General features: G+C 42.1%; 1 protein-coding gene across 3 annotated transcripts in view; it reads left to right on the plus strand.

The window, feature by feature from the left end:
- The window catches only part of LOC126343123 (serine proteinase stubble), a 746,947-nt gene that overhangs the window by 632,521 nt on the left and 88,682 nt on the right, over positions 1-25,744 (plus strand). For all 3 annotated transcript variants that reach the window (XM_050001914.1, XM_050001915.1, XM_050001916.1), the window contains one exon: positions 13,341-13,593. In XM_050001914.1, the coding sequence (XP_049857871.1) occupies positions 13,341-13,593 (253 nt within the window). The remainder of the gene's footprint in view (positions 1-13,340; positions 13,594-25,744) is intronic.

The raw sequence follows: 25,744 nt of genomic DNA on the forward strand, positions 1-25,744 counted from the left end.
GCCAAAAAATGTGACTAATAAAAATAATTTTAAACATGAGAACTATTTATGATTTGTAAACAAAATTCCAATCTTATAGAGACCACTGAAGATACTTTAAATGAAAGCGAAAGGGATTTGTTCCAAACAAGATTTAATTACAGTGCCAAAAGACGGAATAACTCCCATGTTACTTATCTGTCATTACGACTAATTGTAGTCTGACGCGAAGTCGAAAGGCCTGTAAGCCTTTTTCGTGCAGAAACGCTACTTAATTGAAGTACTTTGGAAAAAAAGATAAGGAGGATAAAAGTTTAGCGCCCCATCGACAACAGGATCATTAGAGACGGAGAATAAGCCATCATTACGAAAAGTGGAGAAAGAAATCTCCCGTGCCCCTTCAAAGGACCCACCCGGCATTTGCCTTAACCGGGAAATCAAGGAAAATGTCAGTGTGAATGATCGGACGGGAATATGAATGGGCGTCCTCGCAAATGAGAGTCCAATGCGCCGACAACTTCCCTGAAAAGAGGCGACTTACGTCGTGTGTTAATTGTTGTGGTGGCGCCTGCGAGCCTGTTGATGTTTTTAAAAATACGTGCAACTGATTACTACTCACAAACTGAAAATCAACGATCAACCGCGAAGGTAGCGAGGAGGGACTCTAAAGAAAGCACGCCAAGACTCAGGCTTTATTAAACAAAGTACGTTTGTTTAACTATGCGCATTACTAATGTGACCACATGGGGCAACACACGCCTGTACTTTGTCAACAAAAAAAGAAATTACGCAGCAGACATTTAATACACGGCCCCTTTATAGCCACAGCCTGTCTCTTACAATCCGGATTACCCCAAGTATGAAGCATAACCCTGTAAATGAAAAAGAATTTTCAAATGATCGCCTACCACCTGGCGCGTCACTGTCTATATCACGCCAGTGAGTGACTGACCCATATACATTTTAGGGTGCTCACTTATGGAGCCCACAGAGCTTCCGCACTTCGATATGAAGATACATGCTTGAGTTTTTGCTGTCACGGATTATATCGAAAACTTCACTTAGCGCCGGCCGTAGTGGCCGTGCGGTTAAAGGCGCTACAGTCTGGAACCGCACGACCGCTACGGTCGCAGGTTCGAATCCTGCCTCGGGCATGGATGTGTGTGATGACCTTAGGGTAATTAGGTTTAAGTATTTCTAAGTTCTAGGGGACTGATGACCACAGCAGTTAAGTCCCATCGTGCTCAGCGCCATTTGAACCATTTTGAACTTCACTTAGCGATCCTGAGTTAAATTATTATGTGGCGAGGCGATGACTGATGACACAATTAATGTGCAAACAGAAATAACTCCAAGCACGCCGACAAGAAAACCTTTCAAGGAGTGGGGTCAAAGCACTACAGAGCTGAGATATGCAGTGAACTTCTGCGGCTTTGGCTCCAGCAAAAGCTCCAAATATCAAGGGAACTTGTACATTTGCCGCCGAAGGGCTGGATGACTCGAGGGCTTGAAGGCTAATATAGGTCAGTTTGTGTCGCCAACGAAGGGGTGTCACTGGAGACGGGTCACTAGCTCAGTTGCACGTGGTTAGAGGAACACATTTGCCGCCACCGTAATAGAAACAAGTCCCATCTATAGCCTGTTTTTTTTTAACGTCATATAAATCTATTTCAGAATGACCGAAGGAAATTAAACGTCCCTCTTTTGGGATATGAGTGATGGGCCACCTCTGTCTCCGTCAATTGCAGAGAAAGGCGGCTAGAAGTGAGCATCCTTTCCACATCCAAGAAATCAGAGGCAGAGAACTAATTCAGCTGTGCAAGCATGCGACAACACATTAGTTACAAACTCTTGAAAGACACCGTGCCGACATACCGTTCACGTACCTCAAGGAAAACGCGGGAAATGTAACTCTGCAATTCCGGGATACGAATCCAGTATCATAATTTTGCTCCAACCTTTTAGGTTATACTCAGGAAACTCAGATAGTATTTCTGGACCTGTAAGTGGAGACAAGCTACCATATTTCTTATTCCGCTTTTCACACAAGGAAAAGAAAAGTTATGGTATATCCAATTAGAAACGTGCGACAAAAATTTCTGCTTATGTACATATAGGACAAGAAGTAACAAAGTTCTAACAAACCAAATCAGCCGCAGTCAGTATATTCATTATGCCACTACCAGTTTCAGAATTCCTTCTCACTCTCGAATCGTATGAATTCCTTTGTGTAACATTCAGTGCGTGTGTCCAGTATTGTTGTACAGGTAATAAAATCCGTCAAACCAAATAACAAAAGGACACCAATCGACCGGGAGTGGGAGCGGCAATTCATCACATCTGAACCATCAGCATGCAGCAGCAAAGCCTTGCACGCCGTGTTCCCACGCGAATCACGTAGCAGTAAAAGCAATTCATGAACCATAGATATATTATCCTTGGTGATAAATCTTTAGGAACACTGAGAACGCATAATGGGGCTTAAGAAAGAGTCGATACACCGTCCTCAAGCAATATTCTATATTTAAAGAATAAAAGAACAAATACAAGCTAAATAAGAAGAAACGCTGAAAAATTAACGCAAAGCTCCTGTAGCTGAAGTGCACTATACTGATAAGACATTTGGATTTTTTCTGTTTGGTGTTGGTGGATATGAAGTGGCACTATCATTAAAGACGAAGAAACAGAGGGAGAAAGTACCTGTATAGTACTAACAAAATTAAATAACCACATCTAAAGATAGTCAACAAATATCGAGGAGTTTGAAGCTCTGCCAGTAAAACGGTTAACTTCACAAAATGAGTGATATTACCGGTTCTTCAAGACATCAGTAATGTCTCACACTCATTCACTTGAGTGATATATAAGGCACTTGGAAGAAGCTTGTCGTTTTCTGCAACTGTACGTTGCAAGTATTCGTAAATCGGAATACACGTGGGACTTTGATTGGTAGCATTTGCAGTCCAGAATGTGGATACGAAGCAACAGTTTTTCGGGATACGTCTGTCGCATTTTATCTAGGCTTACAGGGGTTATAGTCAAATGAGTCTCTTTTTCTAATAAAAATCTTCTTTTCCGTAAAAATGTAGTGTTTCTCAGAGATGTTAGTTTTTAGGCACTTCACTTCTCATATTCTAGTGTTGCAGTCATCGCGATTCAGTCTAGATATAGAGGTGACGGAGTGGCAATCGTAAGACTTGCCAGAATCCTTTAAGAACGCCAACAGGGCGTCACAAACATGACGTTTTCATTAATGATAAACACATTTTTACGTTTTTTAAAACAGTGAACACAACAGCGAACTCCAGATTTCTGTGTCATCTGCAAGTTTATTAACGTCTTAAATAATTTCGGTTTGCGTCACTTAATGAGAGTGACCCATTTACTAAAATTCTGGAAAATTTGACAGCGATGTGACAGGGAGGTTCAAAATCTGAAAAATACCTTATTCTTTCTTATGAAGGGGAAGCTAATGGGGATCATATTTGGGGCTGTAAAATGTGTTTATCAAATACATATTTCATCTCTGTCAACAGTGAAGATCATATATGTGTTCAAACATCACATTCAGAACTGCTGATCTGTCAGGATTTCTTCAGGCCGGAACCGAGCTGCTGCTACTGTCGCAGGTTCGAATCCTGCCTCGGGCATGGATGTGTGTCATGTCCTTTGGTTGGTTAGGTTTAAGTAGTTGTAAGTCTAGGGGACTGATGACCTCAGCTGTTAAGTCCGGTAGTGCTTAGAGTCATTTGAACCATTTTTTTGTCAGGATATTTCACGGTCCTAGTAGAATTGTTTGAGATTCTAGCAATTAGCTGCCCACAAGAACTTTGCATTTCGAACGAAACCCATCACATTTCCTCCACTGTTTCCTCATAAGTGCACTAGACAAAATATTAGACATGCCATTAAAACAGCACACTTGTTGCTATGGAGCTCTGGTACAAGGCGACCTTGTGATCCTCCAAACTTGATGTTAAGTAAGGGCAGTGGAGTGGTGTGAATGTACCAGTCTGCTTTGTGGAATCGACGGAATAAGATGGATCGACGTGGAGTCGTGACAGACTGGTGTTTGGACGTGCGTATGACCACGCCCTGAACGAAGAAGCCTGATCTGTAGGTACATCAGAGTGGACGATCCGACGAGAGTACGAGGGATGGTGTAGGACTCGCAACTATGTAACCCGGCGTAAGAACAGTGGCTGCAAAAAGTTCCTAACCGACTGGGACAGGAAAGGAGTGTCACGCCATGTCAGTGACAACAAATTGCTGTTGTCACAAAATGCAGGTCTATTGCAACCAGTTTTCGAGTGAGCATTGCGAGAGGATATGTGTACAATGGACTCTTGAAGTCGTGAACCTCGCTACATGTAGTTGATCACACTGCCACATGAAGCTGCGTGTCTTTAGTTGAGCCAAACAACACAGAAACTGGTCAGTAGTGATTTTGTTTCTTTTCAAATTACGCACATACGTCGACTGCACCAATGGACCAATGAAACGCTTAACCCACAGTGTGCGGTACTTTATCTCAGGCCGGAGAGTGTTCTGCTATTTTTTTGGGGGGGGGGGGGGGGGCGCTGCACCACAGTTTGGGCCCGTAATTCAGGTACCCTACTGTTGCACCTCGACTGCCCCATCACCCGATCTGAATCCCATACAAAACCTCTGCGATTGTTTGGAAGAGCCGCTGAAACATAGCAATCAATATCTTCATAACTGGGTAACTCTTATGGATCTGATCATCAGCCAGTGGGTTCAGCTGGATATGGCATACCTTAAGAAACTCATAGAGTCTCTTCTTCGATGGGTCCTTTATCGAGGCTAGAGGCAGTGTAATACTGTATTAATATGACGTGATGTACAGGTAATTAAATTTCTGTGCGATTTGCGTAGCGTAATTGCTGTATGTTTGCATTTCATTGTGAATTTTTGTTCTAGAATTCAGCAAAAATCACAATTCTCACCTTAAGCTATAAGTTACAGTATCAACAACTGTTGTATCTAAGAACGAAAGGCCTCAGAATTTAGTGAAAACAAAATATGTCTATATATTGATACATGATTGGTGAGAACGCTGCCTGCCTATCGGCAAGTAACACTTGTTCTGCCGAGCCCGGAAGCAGGACTCGGCCGATACGGGGCACGGCCCGGGGCTGACGGCCCCAGCCTCTCCTCCTAATTAGGATCGCATTTCTTCACAACCCGAGGCGCTGGCTGAGGACGAACACCTGTGGCGCACATTTCCACCGCGGAAGCGACCTCGCCGGCCTCCTGGCTAGTATAATTTTTCAAAGCGGTTTATTGCTCCTAAACCGTAATCGAGAAACGGAAACATGCAATAACTTCGCAAGTTTCGTCCCAAAAGTATCTAACTGCAGCAAGACTGGGATGCTGGCTCAAACGAAAGTTTAGTGAAACCTGAATCATGCCGAATATTTAATGAACCTGACCGTCTGCGGTTACAGACCCTCGTGATTTTAGTTTTCACCTTGATATTTTGACAATTTTTTCTTGTTTTATGTTGTCACAGAAATATTTATTTCAGGATGCAATAGAACACAAATTATGATTCCTTTAAATAGTGTAACTAAAAAATCGTTACGTATCTTGCAAGTCAAAGCAAATGAATGAGGGGGCAACATCCTACTAGACTAGCTAATGGAAACACAGAATGTAAATATTCTGAAACTTCTTGGCAGATTAAAACTGTATCCCTGACCGAGACTCGAACTCGGGACCTTTGCCTTTCGCGGACAAGTGCTCTACCATCTGAGCTACCGAAGCACGACTCACGCCCGGTCCTCACAGCTTTCCTTCTGCCAGTATCTCGTCTCCTACCATCCAAACTTTACAGAAGCTCTCCTGCGAACCTTGCAGAACTAGCACTCCTGAAAGAAAGGATACTGCGGAGACATGGCTTAGCGCACGCTCCGCTGCAGAGTGAAAATCTCATTCTGTAAATATTCTATTTGAAATAGTGACATAAGTAAAAGAGTTCCAAACCTGTAGGTATCGAAGTCAGTATTAGACGTCCGTGAGGATTTTATATCACCAATTTTATTAGCTAGAACTCCAAGGACACTTGTTTGTACAACAAACTCCCACACAATCGGTTCTCTTATCGGCGTAGTTCAGTTCTGCCCCTTTTCAGCCTTTATCTACATAGCGCTTTCTTAGATGAACTGAACAGTTTTTTAAAAGCAAAAATGACAGAATTATAGGTCGTGTAACAATGTCCGCCTTTAGCGAGTGTGGTTAGTGCTTAACGTGTGTGTGTGGTTTTACTTTATTGCTATAAAAACTATTAGTTTTTTAAGCTAACATATCTTATGACAGAAAATCATGTTCAGTAATGACCTGAGTTCCGCCCTTTTAATGATAGAAGACAAGTAACCACAGTTACTTTGCGTCCTACATTTTGTAATTCCGGCTTCACCTCGTAGTGAGCAGAGAGAACGATGACACACTTTTAGACGTGGATGGTAAAATCTTTCCAAGAGTAAAAGAGCTCAAATATTTAGGAGCAATACTCAGTGAAAGAAAAGAGAAGGACCAAGAAATAATGACAAGAATTCAAGCAGGAAACAGGATAAGGTTAGCAAATGGTTCAAATGGCTCTGAGCACTATGAGACTTAACATCTGAGGTCATCAGTCCCCTAGACTAGAACTACTTAAACCTAACTAACCTAAGGACATCACACACATCCATGCCCGAGGCCGGATTCGAACCTGCGACCGTAGCGGTCGCGCGGTTACAGACTGAAGCACCTAGAACCGCTCGGCCACCTCGTCCGGCCAAGGTTAGCATTCGGAAAGCTGTTCAAGTCTCAGCTTCTATCGATATCCACGAAGATTAGGATCTACAAGGTTGTAATACAACTCGTGGTACTGTACGGATCAGAGACCTGGACTCACACCCAAAAGGGAGAAAGAAAATTCCTGACATCTGAGAATACTGTTCTGAGACATAGTTTTGTACAAGTGAAGGATGGAGACGACTGAAGAAAAAGGAACTTCAGGAGTTTTACAAATCACTGAACGTTGTGTTAGTGATTAAAGGGAGGGGACTAGAGTGGTGCGGGCACGTAATGCGCCGATAAAGCCAGATCACCAGGCAGGTAGCGGAACAAGACGTCAAGAGTTCACATACTGAGAGGAAGGTCCGCCTGCTTAGCTGGGTGTTAACGTGCTCGCCTCCCGTGCAAGCGGGCCCGGGTTCGATTCCCGGCCGGGTTGGAGATATCCTCCGCTCGTGGACTGGGTTTTGTGTTCTCCTCGTCATTTCACCCCCATCACCAGATAACTAGTCGCCCATGTGGCGTCGACTGCAATAAGACATGCACTCGGTGGCTGAACTCCCCCGAATGGGGCCTCCCGGCCAACGATGCCATACGCTCATTTCCATTTTTACCGAGAGGAAGGCAACGAATGAGATGGGCTGATGCCATCAGAGAGGATATGATTACGATGGGACTAGCTGGAAAACAACACATGGACCAGAGAAGTGGGAGGAGACTAATTGTCAAGGCCAAACACCGGCTGCGGCTTGTGTGGCCAACATATTAAGTTCACAACTTCAGCTGTGTCACTTAGAATTTCGGTTACCTCTCAGACGATGGTTTTCCGACTGACACCTCGCCGCTAATTTTTTGTATTGTTTCCATCGCTTACTTTGATTTCTTTTTATTGCTACATTTTCTACTTTTATAGCATTGCTATGCACGATCTCCTCCTTAGCTGTTGCTTTGACTTTTTTCTACCAGTGTATTCATGGTATCATTGAATGTCTTGCTAGCAGACTTGCTGCATGTTTTCCTCCGGAGTTAGCGCACGTTGGTCGGTCTTGTAGTTGCTTTGTGAATGTGCTAATCTCGTATACGAAGGCAAATTTAAAAGTGACAATTGCAACATTTCTCAACGCGCTTCGAGAATTCAGTTTGGTGTGATAAAGAGTTTCGCTGTGTAATGCATCAGATCCTTTTGCTCAAAGCCTAGTTGATGCTTTTCGTTCCAGGCGTAATTAGGGACTTCCCGTTGCAAGCCATGATCTTAAACCAAGTGGATAGAACTATTATTTTGTCAGAGCTTATCGCAAGTCCTCTACTTTTGCAAACCAAGGACTTGATATGACTGGTGGTTGTATGGTCACCGCGTTGGACTGGGAAGGAGGAGATCATTTTGTAACATGAAACGCTCTCATGGACTACGACGTGAAAATGGTCTATTAATCCTAACCACATGTAGGATAAAATGTGGTTCTGTGATCTACTGCGTTGGACTGGGAAGGAGGAGATCCGTGTTTAAATCTCTATCGTTCCCCATATTTGTTTCACGAAATTATGAACTGAACGTCCGTCCACTGACGTGTCTGTTCGCTGTATTCAGATAAGTGTCTGCTTCGTGATGTAACGTGCGTTTGCAGCAGCGAGGTGTAAGGAAGGGACCTCCAGACGCACATACCTCCCATTTGTTCTACACAAGTATCACTTGTTATGACTCTTGCGTTTCTTTTTGGAAGCCTTGCCTCCTGAATTCCTTTGTTCTAACATAGTTCACACCCGTTTTTTCTGTTGTTTTCATTTCTGTGAGAGGACTGTGCGGCATCTCGCACTATTCGTCTCGTTTGCTGGCGACGGTAATATGTTTTTATTACATGACTCATATTCCATAATCAATATATAGTACAACAATTGCCAAGAACACAGAAGGAGAACAGACACGCAATGACCGGCCGGAAAGTTCATAATTTTGCGAAAAAAGAAGTGGCACGAGGGAGTTTTGAACACGGATCTTCCGTTTCACTGAGCATCACCATGACCACACAACTACGACGACGTAACTTTCATAATTCCGTCATGTTGCACATCATGAGCTTGCATCGTTTATTTTATTTCTTTTTCCACAGCTCAGTACATCATGTTCCAGTTTTCATGCTTGATCTGTGCTCACTTTTTGACGGGCTATCCACTGGGTCATTTTACTACTAAATCTGAGCGGGGTGTGACATTTACTTTCCCTACTAAGCATTATCTTGCTCCGTCGTCGTGCATCGTGTATCTCGAAGTAATTATAGTTAATGGCGATTCGTAAGTTTTCCGAATTCGATCTTTCATTTCATCTTCCATAATAACATAGTTTCTGAAAGGTCTCATCAGTGATACAGCATAACATAGTTCACAAAATTTCGAAACTGATTCGATTCCTTCTGTTTCCAGTGGATTCTTGGCAACACACGCGACGGAATTTGTGTCTGAATTACGTAAAGGGTGAGGTGCCTAACTTATTTACCACAAACTATTTTTGACTCATTAAAGGCATTTGTAATCTTAATCCAGAGGCGCAGGGAGAAGAGATTCATAATATAAATATATTGTGTTCGAACCTCGAAGAAAACGGCCTATTGATATACAGTCAACAGGGGTTTAGAAAACATCGTTCTTGTGAAACACAACTAGCTCTTTATTCGCATGAAGTGTTGAGCGCTATTGACAAGGGATTTCAGATCGATTCCGTATTTCTGGATTTCCGAAAGGCTTTTGACACTGTACCACACAAGTGGCTTGTAGTGAAATCGCTTGCTTATGGAATATCGTCTCATGTGATTGGATTTGTGATTTCCTGTCAGGGAGCTCACAGTTCGTAGCATTTGACAGAAAGCTATCGAGTAAAACAGAAGGGATTTCTGGCTTTCCCCAAGGTAGTGCTATAGGCCCTTTGCTGTTCCTTATCTATGTAAACGATTTGGGAGACAATCTGAGCAGCCATCTTAGATTGTTTGCAGTTGACGCTATCGTTTATCGACTAATAAAGTCACCAAAACATCAAAACAAATTGCAGAACGATTTAGAAAAAGATATCTGAATAGTGCGAAAATTGGCAGTTGACTCTAAATAACGAAAAGTGTGAGGTCATCCACATGAGTGCTAAAAGGAATTAGTTAAACTTCGATTACATAATAAATCAGTCAAATCTAAAGGCCGTAATACCTAGGAATTACAATTACGAACAACTTAAATACGAAGGAACACATAGAAAATGTTGTGGGGAAGGCTAACCAAAGACTGTGTTTTATTGACAGGACCCTTAGAAAATGTATCAGATCTACCACGCAGAATGCCTACGCTGCGTTTGTCCGTCCTCGTTTAGAATACTGCTGCGCGGTGTAGGATCCTTACCAGATAGGACTGATGGAGTACATCGAAAAAGTCCAAAGAAGGCAGCACGTTTCGTATTCTCACAAAATATGGTACATCGAAAAAGTTCAAAGAAGGGGAGAGAGTGTCACTGAAATGACACAGGATTTGGGCAGGATATCATTAAAATAAAGGCGTTTTTTGTTGCGGCGGAATCTACTCACCAAATTCCCATCACAAACTTTCTCGTCCGAATGTGAAAATATTTTGTTGACACCGACCTACAATGGGAGAAACGATCACGGTGATAAAATAAGGTAAATCAGCGTCCGTATGGAAAGATATAGGTGTTCCTTCTTTCCGAGCACTACACGAGATTGGAATAATAGAGACTTGTGAAGGTGGTTCGATGAATCCTGTGCCAGTCACTTAAATGTGATTTGCGGAGTATCCATGCAGATGCAGATGTAGATGAATGCCATTACTTTTTCGCAGTTTCATTGGTCATCGGGCTACATGTATCAATTTGTTTTTTTAATGCAATTATAGCATTTTTGGGTGAAAACACCGGATATGTATGAGAGAGAATCAGTGATATCTTTTTATGTATGATTTAAATTGCAAAGTAAAAATAAATTGATTTGCGGATTTTTGTGCATTTCTTGTGGCCGTATTAACGGCGTGTTGGCCAAAAGATTCCTTCCACTTCCCGTCGAAGGTAGTGTAAACATCAAGTATCGCTTGCCTCGATGGTGACAGATTCCATGCCTAATGGTGTAGACTTCCGAAACGGTCCACCATTAAAACGGGCACAACACAACAACAGTACAAAAATCACCATACCAAAAGTATTTTTACTCCGTATTTTCTTTTCATTGTACACTACAGGATGGACTGACCGATAGAGGTCGACCTGTCAGTAGATCAATTTGAGTTCCGGAAAAATGTAGAAACACGCAAGGCACTAAAGGCAATTCTATATGTATAGCATCTGTATTTTAGAAAATACTTTCGATAATGTTCGCTGGAACACTGTCTTTGAAACCGTGATATCGCCTAGGATAAAATATTGGAAGCGAAAGCTATCTACAACTTGAACAGAATCCAGACAGCAGTTATAAAAGTCAAAGGACCTGAAATGGAGACAGTAATAGAGACGAGAGTAGGACTGTGTACTAGCCTATCCCCACTGCTATTTAGTTCATAGACCAAGCAATACAGGAGACCAACGAGAAATTTGGGAAGAGAATTAAAGTTCAGAAATAAGAAATAAAATCTTAACCTTAAGATTTGGCGATGACATTGTAATTCTGTCAGAGACTGCAAAGGACTTGCAAAAGCAGTTTAACGGAATGGTTGTCTTTAAAAGGTGTCATAAAAAGAATATCGATATGATGGTGTGTATTCTAATTAAATCAAGTAACTATAGAGATAAGATAAGGAAATGAGGAGTTGATACTAGTAAGCAAGTCATTCTATTTGGGCACAAAGGTAAGAGACGATGGCTGAAATACCGGCGATATAAAATGCTAACTTGCAATATAAAGGAAAGTGTTTACGAAAAATAGAAATTTTCTTAACAATGATTATAAATTTCGGGAATTTCTTGAAGTATTTGTTCGGATTGCAATGTTATGTGGCAGTGAAAAATGTCCGGTAAGATAAGAAGCGAATAGAAATGCTGTGCATTAGAAGAATGCTAAAAATTGGAATGAAATATCAGTAAGTAATGAAGAGGTTGAAACTTCCTGGCAGATTCCGAGACTCGAACTCGGGACCTTTGCCTTTCGCGGGCAATTGCTCAACCGACTATTTTTTTTAAATCTCATTTTGTTCGTTTCATCTGCTCGGGGCGGACGTCGCAAGACACCCGTTTCAGTTCATCGTTGATCCATTTACTCAGTTTTTTTTTTATTACAGAGGGCAGCTAACCCTCTGACCGAACACGCTGAGCTACCGTTCCGGCAATCGACTGAGCTACCCAAACACGACTCAAGCCCCGTCCTCACAGCTTTACTTCTGTCATTACCTCGTCTCCTACCTTCCAAATTTTGCAGAAGCTCTCCCACGAAACGTGCAGAACCAGAACTTGCCCGCGAAAGGCAAAGGTCCCGAGTTCGAGTCTCGGTCCGGCACACAGCTTTAATCTGCCAGGAAGTTTCATATCAGCACACACTCCGCAGCAGAGTGAAAATTTCGTTCTTGTAATGAAGAGGTTACTTGAAGAAATGAAGCAAACATCCAGTTTTTAAACAGCATTACGATTTGTCGTTTTGCACACGTCACGTTATATCGACGAAGATATAAATTTTGTTTCGCCAATTGAAGATGGGTGCAAGACCGAAACGCTTCTTGACGCAGATAAAAGTGTACAAAAGTGGATTGTTGCTGTATTTCTTCGAGTAACGAGAAAGAGCTAAATCACCAAACACATGGATAAATTAATACCGGAGAAATGGGCTTTATGGGAAATCTTGACTAAAAGAAGGTATTGGTTGATAGAACACATCCTGAGCCGTCAAAGAATTGTTAATTTGGTCATGGAAGGAAGTGGTACGGAGATAAAAAATCGTAGAGGAAGATCAAATTCAAGGAGATGTAGGATGCAGGAAGCATGCAGATATGAATATTCGTAGGCTAGACTTGCGTAGAGAACTGCGTGAAAGCCGTCGTCGATCTGACGTTCAAATGTGTGTGAAATCTTATGGGACTTAACTGCTGAGGTCATCAGTCCCTAAGCTTACACACTACTTAACCTAAATTATCCTAAGGGCAAACACACACACCCATCCCCGAGGGAGGACTCTAACCTCCGCCAGGACCAGCCGCACAGTCCATGACTGCAGCGCCCTAGACCGCTCAGCTAATCCCGCGCGGCTCATCGATCTGAGGATCACTGCACAATTTCTCGTCAGGCCTACGGCACTGTTGTATCATTGAATTTCTGTCAGAAGAGTCGGTCGTTCTGGCCCAAAAATGTCGAAGTTGATGCCTATATGACAGTTATTAATGATTTACGTCAATGCTTTACTTTTTGTTTCATGAGCCAGTTTGTCTAGGTGACAAGAGATTACAATTAATATCTTTAACGAGCCAAAAGTAATTTAAGAGGTGATTCCGCCGTACACGAGGTCGCTGTTAAGCCCGGAGAGGAAGAATACAGAGACGATACCACGGGTGCTCCGAAGCTGAAACCTACATGGGACGCGGTTGCTGTGTTGCAGGCTACAAGATCAGCCCGAAGCCGTGCTCGGTGAACAGCGTGGAGGGCACGTGCATGTTCGTGTGGGAGTGCATCAAGAGCGAGGGCCGGCACGTGGGCATGTGCGTGGACACGTTCATGTTCGGCAGCTGCTGCGCGCACAACGACTCCAGCAACGAGGCGCTGCCGCCGCCGCTGCCGCCGGGCCCGCCGGGAACCCCGGCCGTGCTCTACGTCCCCCCGGATCCTCCAGTCACCTCGGCCAGCGGCATCCAGTGAGTACGCTGCACCTGCTACTTTTAGCAAACACCTGTTTTGTGGCCGTTGGAAACGCTCACCGGGACGCCACACAAGGACGCTATAAGCGTCAAATTCGTTAAAGGCGTCAAAAACATTCCAGTTTACCTGGTAAGGGGACATGTGCAGATTACCTGCGCGCTTTTAACTGTGCATTTTTACCTGTACAAGTTTACCTGCACAAGATTATCTGCATTTGTGATAATGAATTCGGCTGCTGGAAACACTTTGCCCTTAGAAATCTTATCAGATCCTCCTTTTTATTAATTTTGTGTAAGTTCCCATTTCCTCGAGGGTGGTAACTTTTTATTTATTTATTTATTGTTCTGTGGGACCAAATTAGGGAGAAGTTTCCATGGTCATGGAACGAGTCAATACATGAAATTATAACACGATAGTAGAAACAGATAAAGTGAAATATAAGAAATGTATTCAGGCGACAATTTGTAAGTTTAAATAAAGAAAATCAACAATGCAACACTGCAATTTGCTTAATTTTTCAGCTCTTCCAGGAGCTCCTAGACAGAATAGAAGGAGTGAGCCATGAGGAAACTCTTCAGATTAGACTTAAAAGTGTCTGGGCTGCTGCTAAGATTTTTGAGTTCTTGTGGTAGCTTATCAAAAATGGATGCAGCAGAATAGTGCACTCCTTTCTGCACAAGAGTCAATGAAGTGCATTCCACATGACCTGAGTGAAAGCTGCTAACTCTTGGGAATAAGCTAATATTGCTAACAACAAACGACATTAAAGAAAATATATATTGTGAGGGCAATGTCAGAATTCCCAGACTATTGAATAGGGGTCGACAAGAGATTCTCGAACTTACACCACACATATCTCGAACAGCCCGTTTTTGAGCCAAAAATACCCTTTTTGGATCAGAAGAATTACCCCAAAAAATAATACCATATGACATAAGCGTATGAAAAAATGCTAAGTAGACTACTTTTCGTGTTGAACTGTCACTTATTTCAGATACTGTTCTTCTTGTTTTTTGCTTTCGATAAATCAGGTTACTACTTATATTAGTGAGTTCAGTGGTGTTCTTCGCTTTATAATTCTCCATGTTGGCAAAGGAACACACTACCATTTAAGGGGCAACACTAATTACTCGGAAACAACACAACTAATCAGAAATACTAAAAATTATAAATTGTATTATAAGAGCCCTGCCGAGGATACAAGACACCGGAAAAGAAAAAAAATTGTCACCTGTCGAAGTGCAGTATGATATCAGATGAAGGTGGCAGGTGTGGCTCTCATCCTGTGTATTGAAATAAAACCACAAGTTACGACACTTCTTGCTAATCAGAAACGATACACAATCCAATTTATTATTTGAGGACTCACCTGACAATTTCTATCCACACAATAATAGTTCACAAGGGTAATAGTGCGGAACGTATTTTTCAGAAGGTACAGCTTTCAACACATGAAAAGTGAGACTATCAAATAAACGTCAAAATTTTACACTTGCATAAATGTCACGATTGATATCCACCAACCGCAGTGGTTTGAAGTATGGACAGCAGTGTCTCAGAACAAACGAACATGGATAATTTAACACGGCTTACAGAACAGATGCCACATTCGAATCTATTCGAGGTAATCATACAATGCAGGCTTTCATGACCGACGTCTTCTTCAGTTAAAACATCCGGGCTGATATGCCGTGGTCGATGTGTAAAACTGCTTGCTAACGATTCGCCTCCCGACTGCGGGAGAAATCTTCGGAGGTAATTTGCTACTGCTTCTCAGGTTTGAGGGGCTCTCGCATTTATAGACAGATGCTGGCCCTGACTGTGTGACTATCTCTGAATGGTGTCATCACTCTCGATTAAAAATAATCGACTGCAACTCTATTGCCGCCAAGTCTACGTCCATATTTTATCTAACTTCATACCTTCTTCTTTTCTATTAAAGTTATTATGACGTTTATGAATCTCTGTTGCTTCTCTACACATGCCTGCATGATAATGCGATGGCCTTGTTAAAACTTTCGTCTCGTTGAATTTTATTTTGTAGTTCCCATGTCGAAAAACATGTTCTCCTAGGGCCGATTTTTAGATCTGTCCCAGACGACAGTTCCTTTTGCTGTTCGGTTCTGTGTGTGTCGAACCTCTTCTTCTGAGTTCAAGTGTATTACTCGCGCAAACAAAGTTGACACTCGGCGCGCTGGCTGATGGGAGCGACTGTAAATGGGAAATGCCTTTGCGCGAGTAATACACTTGCCTGCAACTGCATGGAATTTTATTTACCCGGTTCTGCTAGCGGGTGCCATGCAATATTCGCTAATCTAGTCCATTAAATTTTGGGCATGCAGCCCCGCAAAAATTTTCCTCCACTGATATTTCGGCCGCGTTATCGTCCGGCTCTCCTCAGAGTGAGTCACTATACTGACACAAGATACCAATCGCGGCCTTATATGCTCCACTGCGGCGGTACTGCGTATGCGGGTCACACAGATGCTGGTCGGCGGCAAAGAAATAGGCTTACACACGCTCCGCCTGTGACGAAAGCGTCCAGACATTCGACTCGCTTATCGATGTATGATCGGCGGCGGTGACACCATGACGACTTCTCTGCAGTTTAATTACCCCAAGAGGCGGATTCCATGCTTTGTCCAAATTAAAACCATTATCTCTATTTATTAAATTATTAGCTAAGCTAATCTCTATAGCTTCCTTGAAGACAGATTCCCAAAAGGAAGAGTGGATGTTAAAATCTTGACATAACTGTAACTCGTGGAATGCCATGTATCAATACGGTGTTCGGCCACAGCTGAATTACCTGGCTATAATAATCTTGAGTATCTTCGATGTTCCACACATTTCTCTTGAACGGTGCATGTTGTTTGACCTATGTACGACTTCTCACAATTTCCGCAAGGAATCTGATACACACCCGCTGTACAAAGCTGTAAATCGTCCTTCACAGAGCCGACTAAAGCTGCAATCTTCGTGGGATGGGAGTGGGGGGGGGGGGCGGGGGGGCGGGGGGGGGGGGGGGTTTGGCGGAAGATCACCGTAACATAGTGTTCCTCAAGAATACTGCCTATCTTCGAGGAAAGAGCACCCCCATAGAGCAAAAACGCATTAGATCTGAAGGAATTACTATCTCATTCCCCATCACATACCTACATTCAAGATTTTGAATTGAGTGCTCTGCGAATTTGTTACGGAGAAAATCCATTCGATTTAAAAATGCTCTTGGGGTATGTGAGCTCTTCTTGCAAATTATCTTTATTGTATATACTGTGCGCCCTATGCACTAAGATCTTAAGGACACCTATGGTCTATGAAGGGTGATGGCAGCTACTGGCATGTAGATATAGATTTGTGTGTGTTTGTTTCCGATACACGGCACGTCCTAATGTACCACCAACTTTAAGGCGAGCGACAACATCCAAAACGGGGAGGCAGCCGTCTTCTTCTGTCTCCATAGTAAATTTGATACTAGCACGGGTAAAATCAAATACTCAAGAAATCGATGTAATTCATGCATCCCGTGCGGCCATACCACAAATGTGTCGTCCACCTACTTCCAGAAGACCGTTGGTTTAAAACTTGCTGAGTCTAGTGCCTTGTCCTCGAAGTCTTCGATGAACAAATTAGCTACCAGAGGGGAGAGGATGCTTCCCATAGCAACGCCATCAATCTACTCATAAAATTCACCATGAAACTGAAAATAAGATAATAAAAGCACATGTTAAAATAGGGCCGTAATTTTCGTATCAGAAGTTGGCCGATAAGAGATAAAGATACTATGTCAAAACTAAAAGGCACATCCGTACTATTTAGCCTGCCATTGCTAAGTCTCTGAAAAAAATCCATAGAATTACGAATGTGGTGACTACATTTTCCTACCAGTAGTTTTAATAAGGAAGCTAAATATTTGGCAGAAAAATACGTTGGTCAACCAATAGTGCTCGTTATAGGTCTCACAAACAAGTCTTCTAGACTTGTTCAGCTCCAGACTAGAGAATTTTTTTTCAACTGTGCAGGAAAGAGAGAAAGCAATAGAAGAGAAAATGTTTCTGACCAGTTTATGTATACTACATATGGCTTTTCCTTGTAACGGCCAAATAACATTAAAAACTTTTAAATCACTCGAATGTTTCATATCTGAATTTTATTCTAGAAAATATTAACATTTAGTTTCGTACAGAATTGAGTAATGGGTTAATACAACCGTGAAAGTATTTGTGACTTTAAATTTTTTTTCAGAATTTAGATTTTATTACAAGAATTTGGGAAGAATTATCGAAAATTTATATAAGCAGGCGTACTGTTTCTCATATCCGATTCCTAGCATCTTATCGGAAAACACAAATGAATTTAATGGGTGAAAAATAAGTCAAATTTCCACCCCAAAAGGGTAAAAAGCGTTTGCATTCCATAGCTTCTCCTTAGGTACAAAGGAGTCCGTAAACATTAGAATGACGTCTAGTGACACGAGTGGTCCACAGAAGTGATGAAGGGTTTTTCGTATAGTATTTTGGTGAAGTTGAGCTCGTCATATGTTAAACAAATCTCCACCAGCGGCCACTGAATGAATGTCCTCGACAAAGCTATTAACTTTATGTTGACTGGCAGCGGTCTTTTATCTTAAAATACCGACAATTCAGGATGAAGTGCTGCCAAGGGAAATGCAAAAACTTATGATAGATATAATCTGCTCTAGTGAAACACTTTTATATTTGAAATAAATATTTGATGGGTGTTCCCCTATGAACACATGCCTTTGATCGACATCGCATTGTCTTCTTCGCACTCACGATATTAATGACAGAGTATTATACCCCTCTTAAATGCACGCTGCCATGATGTAACATACAAATGCAAAGTTCTAGACACAGTCGTTTGTTCGGCGAATCGATGTCCTGTACGGCATGTTGTTGAGCAATATCTTGAATGTAATCTAGAGCCAGCTATTGTAGTCGATATAAACAGTGACACCCCGCCTTATCTCCTAACACGCCAAGTGAAGTTGTCGTAGGTGAGTATAATACGTTCATGAATAATTCCATGACAGCCGACGCCTGAAGGGAACAAGTCGGCAACCAGCTTTACAAAGAAGCTTTGTGGAAAGAAAGTGCCCAAGGCGCAAGAAACCACTGCTACTTCCACAACAGGTATAAAGTTGTAAACGTACTATATGCGTCTACATTCTCGTTATAAGCTCTAGTTGCATATCAATGGCCCAGTTTTACAGTGAGTGGGATAAGAATATATCTGCAGACGAAACATGTGTATGCTACGATAGCAAAGTTACGAAATAAAATGTTCCACTACCTTGCATCTACTGGGTGAAAAAAAGATAGTACTTCCTGTCACTCTGTTAATTACTAGATCTGTTAGCATCTAACTAATTTAGGAATAGAGCCCATTACTAATGATTGCACTAAACTAGCTAAACTCAAGTGCCATTCTACAGAGCCGGTGTCTCTTCTTCAGTCGTTATTCCTCATTCCCTCCCACCACAGCAACATTAGACATCATTGCCGCATTACTTGTTATCCACAGATGTAATAATTACCGGAGCCACAGCAATTTTTGTCTGTCTTTCAGTCAGCAGACACAACACAGTGGACCACTTTGTTTTCCATGTTTCTCTGTAGCACGAAAACAAAGGTTTCTCTTCAGATCATTAACCACTAAACAATTTTTAAGGAATATTCAAAAACACTCCATATACGTCTTTTGAACTATTATTGGCATACGATTCTTAGAAATTAGGTCGTTTTTCTTTTCCTGAGAGATGAAATGAGTCGGAAGCAATAAACTGGGCACTCTGTCTTCACTGGTTCAGTCCTGTTCAGGTTCAAGTACCGAGTCTATTTTAATCAGTTTCGGTCCCTGTGGTACTAAGAAGTCCGAATAATTCTCTCTCTCCATTATCATCTGAAGTACATGTCGCAGACTTAAGCTTTGCGTACTACCAATTTTAACGTGGTAGCGAGAACAACGTATACCGCTTGGATGTTATATTCTTTTATTCCCTCAAGTTTCGTAACGACTACGGGAGAAAATTCGATTTTCTAGGACTACGTCATACATTTCCAATGTGATTTGAATATGATATATAACACCCATTCCATAATTTTTTTACCTATGTACAGTGTATACAGTGAATTGCCACAAACTTGAAATTTTATGGCTCTCTGGGCTGTCACTGATAGAATAGGAAGCAAAAAAATTAAATCCTATTTCTGACGTCACTAAATTAGAGAATTATATTCGGATTGATAAAGCAGTGTGCGTGGCAGTAGACAATGACTGCACATTCTGAAAATAGAACGTAAGGTGACTGGAGATCAAAACGAGCTGCGCTCAGAAACCGAAAGATGAAGGTGGCTGAATATCTTCTGTAAAAGGCCGCGTATGTAAGATAGCAACTGCGGTTCACAAACTTAGAATAATAGAAGCGGAACAAGTAAGTCACGCAGAAGACGGAGCAGAGAGAAAGGTAGCAGGAAAAGTTTAGTAGGTGATGGAATCCTATAAACGCTGGGTGCGAGAATCGCAACGAACTGGAAAAGCAATCAACTGAATTTTGTGCTCTGTTTTGCAAGGTAATGAGGAACTATGTATACGCCACACTGCGACAACAATGACCTTGCCACAGTGGTGAACACCTTCATGTACGTATGAAAAGCTGTGTTGCTGCGGATGCAGACCGGCTTCGCACATTTATCATTGATTATTTGTCTTTGATCGTGATTATGAAACAGATAGAACAGAGTACAGTGGGTCTTATGGATAAATCATGCTGTCACATGTGGCCGGCTTTTTGTGGTAAAATGTCGCTGGTAGCGGACTATATCACTTTGCAGTGGCTAATGTTTTTCTTTGGAGGCAACATGAGACTGTTCTACTGTGTAGTATAATGCTGCGAGGATTTCCAGAATAGTTTCAGCATCGCTGGGTGCAGAGTGGATCGTCTTACTAAAAGACCGGCGTTTGATGTGCCAGTCCACGTCAACAAAATGCAAGCTTTTCAAAAGCATGAGAAACAAATATGATCACGTACAATTCATTACGAGAATTGCGAGATACGTTGGTCGGCTTACCTCACCGGCTTGTTGAAGATCTTGGACATATCACTTAGAAGTAATCGATCCATTTAGTGGCCCTTAAATCCAGCGCTACAGACAGCACAGTAGCACAAGAACAATGCTCAGTGAACTAATTTTAAATGGCCAATCAAATACGGTGCTAAACATCGCTTACTCTCGACAACTATTTCTCGCACAAACTGAGCGGATATCCACGAAGTCTCATAAGTGTTCTATATGGTTGAGACCTGATGAACTTAAGAGCTGTCAAGGACGATAGTAGTCCTCTCCATGTTCTTCAGACTATTGCACCACGGCTTGTGGATGATTTGTAATCCTAGAGCCTCCCATCGCTATTACACGTCGAACCCGACTCGCAAGACATCGCGTCGTCAAAAACTACTACGACAGCTTTCAGGCAATATCAGCCCTCAAAGATGAATATAAGCTGGCTCATTGGCTTACATTGTACTAATCGTGTATGACGACAGACACGCTCATACCCATCGATCAATTCGAGTATCAACTACGGCTGTTCCAACAGACTCTGTGACTATCCCGCTGGCAACTTTGTTAAAAAAGGCATTTCACTTTCATTAAGACTGCATGTGAGAAGAAAGTGACAGTGGATTTCTATTTGAACAGACGGCACACGTGAAACTGTGAGAAATAATCTTCATAGACGTCGTCGGATTGACCAATAGCAGTGTTTCACGGTGGTTGCAAATGGCTTCGCCTGTAGTAAGGTCATCCGAAGACCAGTATCAGCAGCAAAGCGATTTAGAAAAGATTGCTGTATGGTGTGTCAGGTGGCAGTTGACGCTAAATAACGAAAAGTGTGAGATGATCCACAAGAGTTCCAAAAGAAATCCGTTGGAATTCGATTACTCGATAAATAGTACAATTCTCAAGGCTGTCAATTCAACTAAGTACCTGGGTGTTAAAATTACGAACAACTTCAGTTGGAAGGACCACATAGATAATATTGTCGGGAAGGCGAGCCAAAGGTTGCGTTTCATTGGTAGGACACTTAGAAGATGCAACAAGTCCACTAAAGAGGCAGCTTACACTACACTCGTTCGTCCTCTGTTAGAATATTGCTGCGCGGTGTAGGATCCTTACCAGGTGGGATTGACGGAGGACATCGAAAGGGTGCAAAAAAGGGCAGCTCGTTTTGTATTATCGCGTTATAGGGGAGAGAGTGTGGCAGATATGATACACGAGTTGGGATGGAAGTCATTACAGCATAGACGTTTTTCGTCGCGGCGAGACCTTTTTACGAAATTTCAGTCACCAACTTTCTCTTCCGAATGCGAAAATATTTTGTTGAGCCCAACCTACATAGGTAGGAATGATCATCAAAATAAAATAAGAGAAATCAGAGCTCGAACAGAAAGGTTTAGGTGTTCGTTTTTCCCGCTCGCTGTTCGGGAGTGGAATTGTAGAGAGATAGTATGATTGTGGTTCGATGAACCCTCTGCCAAGCACTTAAATGTGAATTGCAGAGAAGTCATGTAGATGTAGATGTAGTACATACGGCTTACAAAAACTGGCACGTGACTCAGTAACAGCGGTCCACTATCGTTACCATGCGATAGACCCGACCTTACGTAGTTATTCTGTGTCTAGAACGATATCGTAAGGAAATAATAAGGACCCAAGGGTAGCCTCTCAATCAACGAACTCTACTTTCACACCAAGCATGAAAAGTCGTTACCTGTGAAATGGAATGTACCATCGCTAATGGCCGCAGACCTGGACAATGATTCATAACAGACATTATTTGATCAGATGGCTGAAACTGCAGACTAAGGAGGCAGTAATAATTCGGTCACAATTCACTGCATAAGGGCAGTGACTTGTCACAGGAGAACTTTGCCAATGTTTTGATACTATGTGCTACATCGATAATGTTTCCGTCGTATGACGTAGTAATGACACTCTGTTTCACACAGAACAGGCATATGAATCTGATTGATCTAATTTGAAAATCCTGTTAGACTGAAACTGTGTGCTGGAGCGAGACATTAATCTTGAGCTTCGCCATTTTCGCACAGTTCTCCTACCCACTGAGACATCTAGGCACCACCCACAGTCCTCCCTGAAAGCTTCACGTCTGCTAGGAACCCTCTCCTGGTTTCCAGACTCCATAAAACCTCTCCTCCATATCCAGCTGGACTGACACTGACACTCATGGAAGTGCGGAGAAATATCTTAGACACAGCTAAATGGATGGTTTCCATAACGAATCTGTCACTCTTTTGAAACGGTGAGCATTGCTTCCAAACGTCAAGTTTACGGGTTCGAGCGCTGGTGGGGGGGGGGGGGGGGTAGTGTTTTTATGCTCCAACAAGTTTGAAAACTTCACAAACTACGTTCTAAGAGTGAAAGATTAACTGTCGTGCTTGTTTCATTGTAATAAAACTAGAAGCTACTGAGAACTTTGGGAGAGAACGCAATACGTAAGCACAGTGCATAAAGAAACCCCAACAGACAATGTACCAGTACAGTGTTACATTGTCTGTAGCCCTCTTATCTATCTCACTTTGGCGAGGAAGATGGTCTACAAGTTTCAGCTAAAGCCATTCATTAATAATTAGTTTCAGTAGAGCTACCAAATTGCGGAGGTGCCACATTTCACCCGCTGCTCCAAGTAGTCGCAGACATTTTCTATGAGATTACCATCGGGTGAGTTAGGGTAGCAGTCGAGCGGGAAAAGGGTGCATGAGTATTATTCAAACCAGGAACGAATGTGTGGAGCCATATGATTGCGGCTGTTGTCGTCTTGGAAGATGGGAGTGTCCACAGCGCACTCATCTCGAAGACATAGAGGAAAGGGCGAGACTTGATTGCAGAGAATGTTGAAATAAACATCCTGGTTCGTATTAATTGTAACCTGAAAGAGTGTGCTCAAGTCATGGTACCAAAACACGCCCAAAAATAACAGAGAACCACTTGGGCCTGAACTACGGCCCCCACACATTCCGGGTTGGACCTCTCATTGGATCGTCGATGGAATCGACACCTTACCTCATTTGAAAAGAGACAAAACACGACTTGTCGGATCACACTACACGCCTCCAGTCCGCTACCGGCAAATTTCTGTGCAGTTTGGTACGCTGAAGACGAACAGCTTTACATATCCCTGTGAACGAGGTTGTTGTTGTTGTGGTCTTCAGTCCTGAGATTGGTTTGATGCAGCTCTCCATGCTACTCTATCCTGTGCAAGCTTCTTCATCTCCCAGTACCTACTGCAACCTACATCCTTCTGAATCTGTTTAGTGTATTCATCTCTTGGTCTCCCTCTACGATTTTTACCCTCCACGCAGGCCTCCAATACTAAATTGGTGATCCCTCGATGTCTCAGAACATGTCCTACCAACCGATCCCTTCTTCTAGTCAAGTTGTGCCACAAGCTCCTCTTCTCCCCAATTCTATTCAATACCTCCTCATTAGTTATGTGATCGACCCATCTAATCTTCAGCATTCTTCTGCAGCACCACATTTCGAAAACTTCTATTCTCTTCTTGTCTAAGCATCGTCCACGTTTCACTTCCATACATGGCTACACTCCACACAAATACTTTCTGAAACGACGTTCTGGCACTTAAATCAATACTCGATGTTAACAAATTTCTCTTCTTAAGAAACACTTTCCTTGCCATTGCCAGTCTACATTTTATATCCTCTCTACTTCGACCATCATCAGTTATTTTGCTCCCCAAATAGCAAAACTCCTTTACTACTTTTACTGTCTCATTTCCTAATCTAATTCCCTCAGCATCACCCGACTTAATTCGACTACATTCCATTATCCTCGTTTTCCTTTTGTTGATGTTCATCTTATATCCTCCTTTCAAGACACTGTCCATTCCGTTCAATTGCTCTTCCAAGTCCTTTGCTGTCCCTGACAGAACTGCAATGTCATCGGCGAACCTCAAAGTTTTTATTTCTTCTCCATGGATTTTAATACCTACTCCCAATTTTTCTTTTGTTTCCTTTACTGCTTGCTCAATATACAGATTGAATAACATCGGGGATAGGCTACAACCCTGTCTCACTCGTTTCCCAACCACTGCTTCCCTTTCATACCCCTAGATTCTTATAACTGCCATCTTGTTTCTGTACAAATTGTAAATAGCCTTTCGCTCTCTGTATTTTACCCCTGCCACCTTCAGAATTTGAAAGAGAGTATGTGCTAATGTATAAATGTCAAAATTTGCTTGCAGATCCCTTAACAATGTGAACCGCAATTTTAGCTTTCAAAATCTTTTCTTAAATAATTTATTTTATTTACTCGCGATTCACCAAGAACATTAGCACATTTAATCTCGCTAGGTGAGCGTGAAAGTAGTTGCGAGGATGTAACTGATGGAAAATAAAATTACGTTTAATAAATGTGAATTTTATTTTTTAAAACCTTTTCAACAAGAGATTTAAAATTACAATCTGAAAGCACCCTCTAAATATCAATTTACAATTATTCAGAGGCAGAATAACATTTTTTTTCTGCAGCAACCAACCCCGTAAGAGGGATGGAAATGGTACAAACACTCACACTAAAAAATTATTTGCCACCAAAAGTGCAATTTGTTTTTGAAAGGGCTCTTGCGGTGGAAGGGTGGCAACATTATAGAAATGACTATTTCAATAAAACCCATGAAATTCAGGCTTACATTAAGTGTACAACATGATCTTCATTACACATATACCGCCTCGCAAGATGATAGGCAAGATAAAAAGATATTTCAGGAATTCGGCCTTTATCTTAATTCTATAAATTCGTTAACACCGAATAGGACAAACATGACAGAGGCAGCTATTAACGTACGGCAGACCGACAGACAGACAGAGAGACACTAACTGCCTAACAAATGCGGACGAAAGACAAACGAGCAAAAACAAGTAGAATTTAACAAGTAACTGAAACAACATATCACACATCACTTAACTTCTAATGACTGCGATTTCTGGTGAAGACCTGGCGCAGCACCCCCAACGCTCTCCCGAACCGTCCGCTGCCAGCCACTTCAACGGACGCAGGAAGGCGCGCCGATTCCCGTCTCTCGGC

Source organism: Schistocerca gregaria, chromosome 1, assembly GCF_023897955.1.
Source record: "Schistocerca gregaria isolate iqSchGreg1 chromosome 1, iqSchGreg1.2, whole genome shotgun sequence".
Taxonomy (NCBI): domain Eukaryota; kingdom Metazoa; phylum Arthropoda; class Insecta; order Orthoptera; family Acrididae; genus Schistocerca; species Schistocerca gregaria.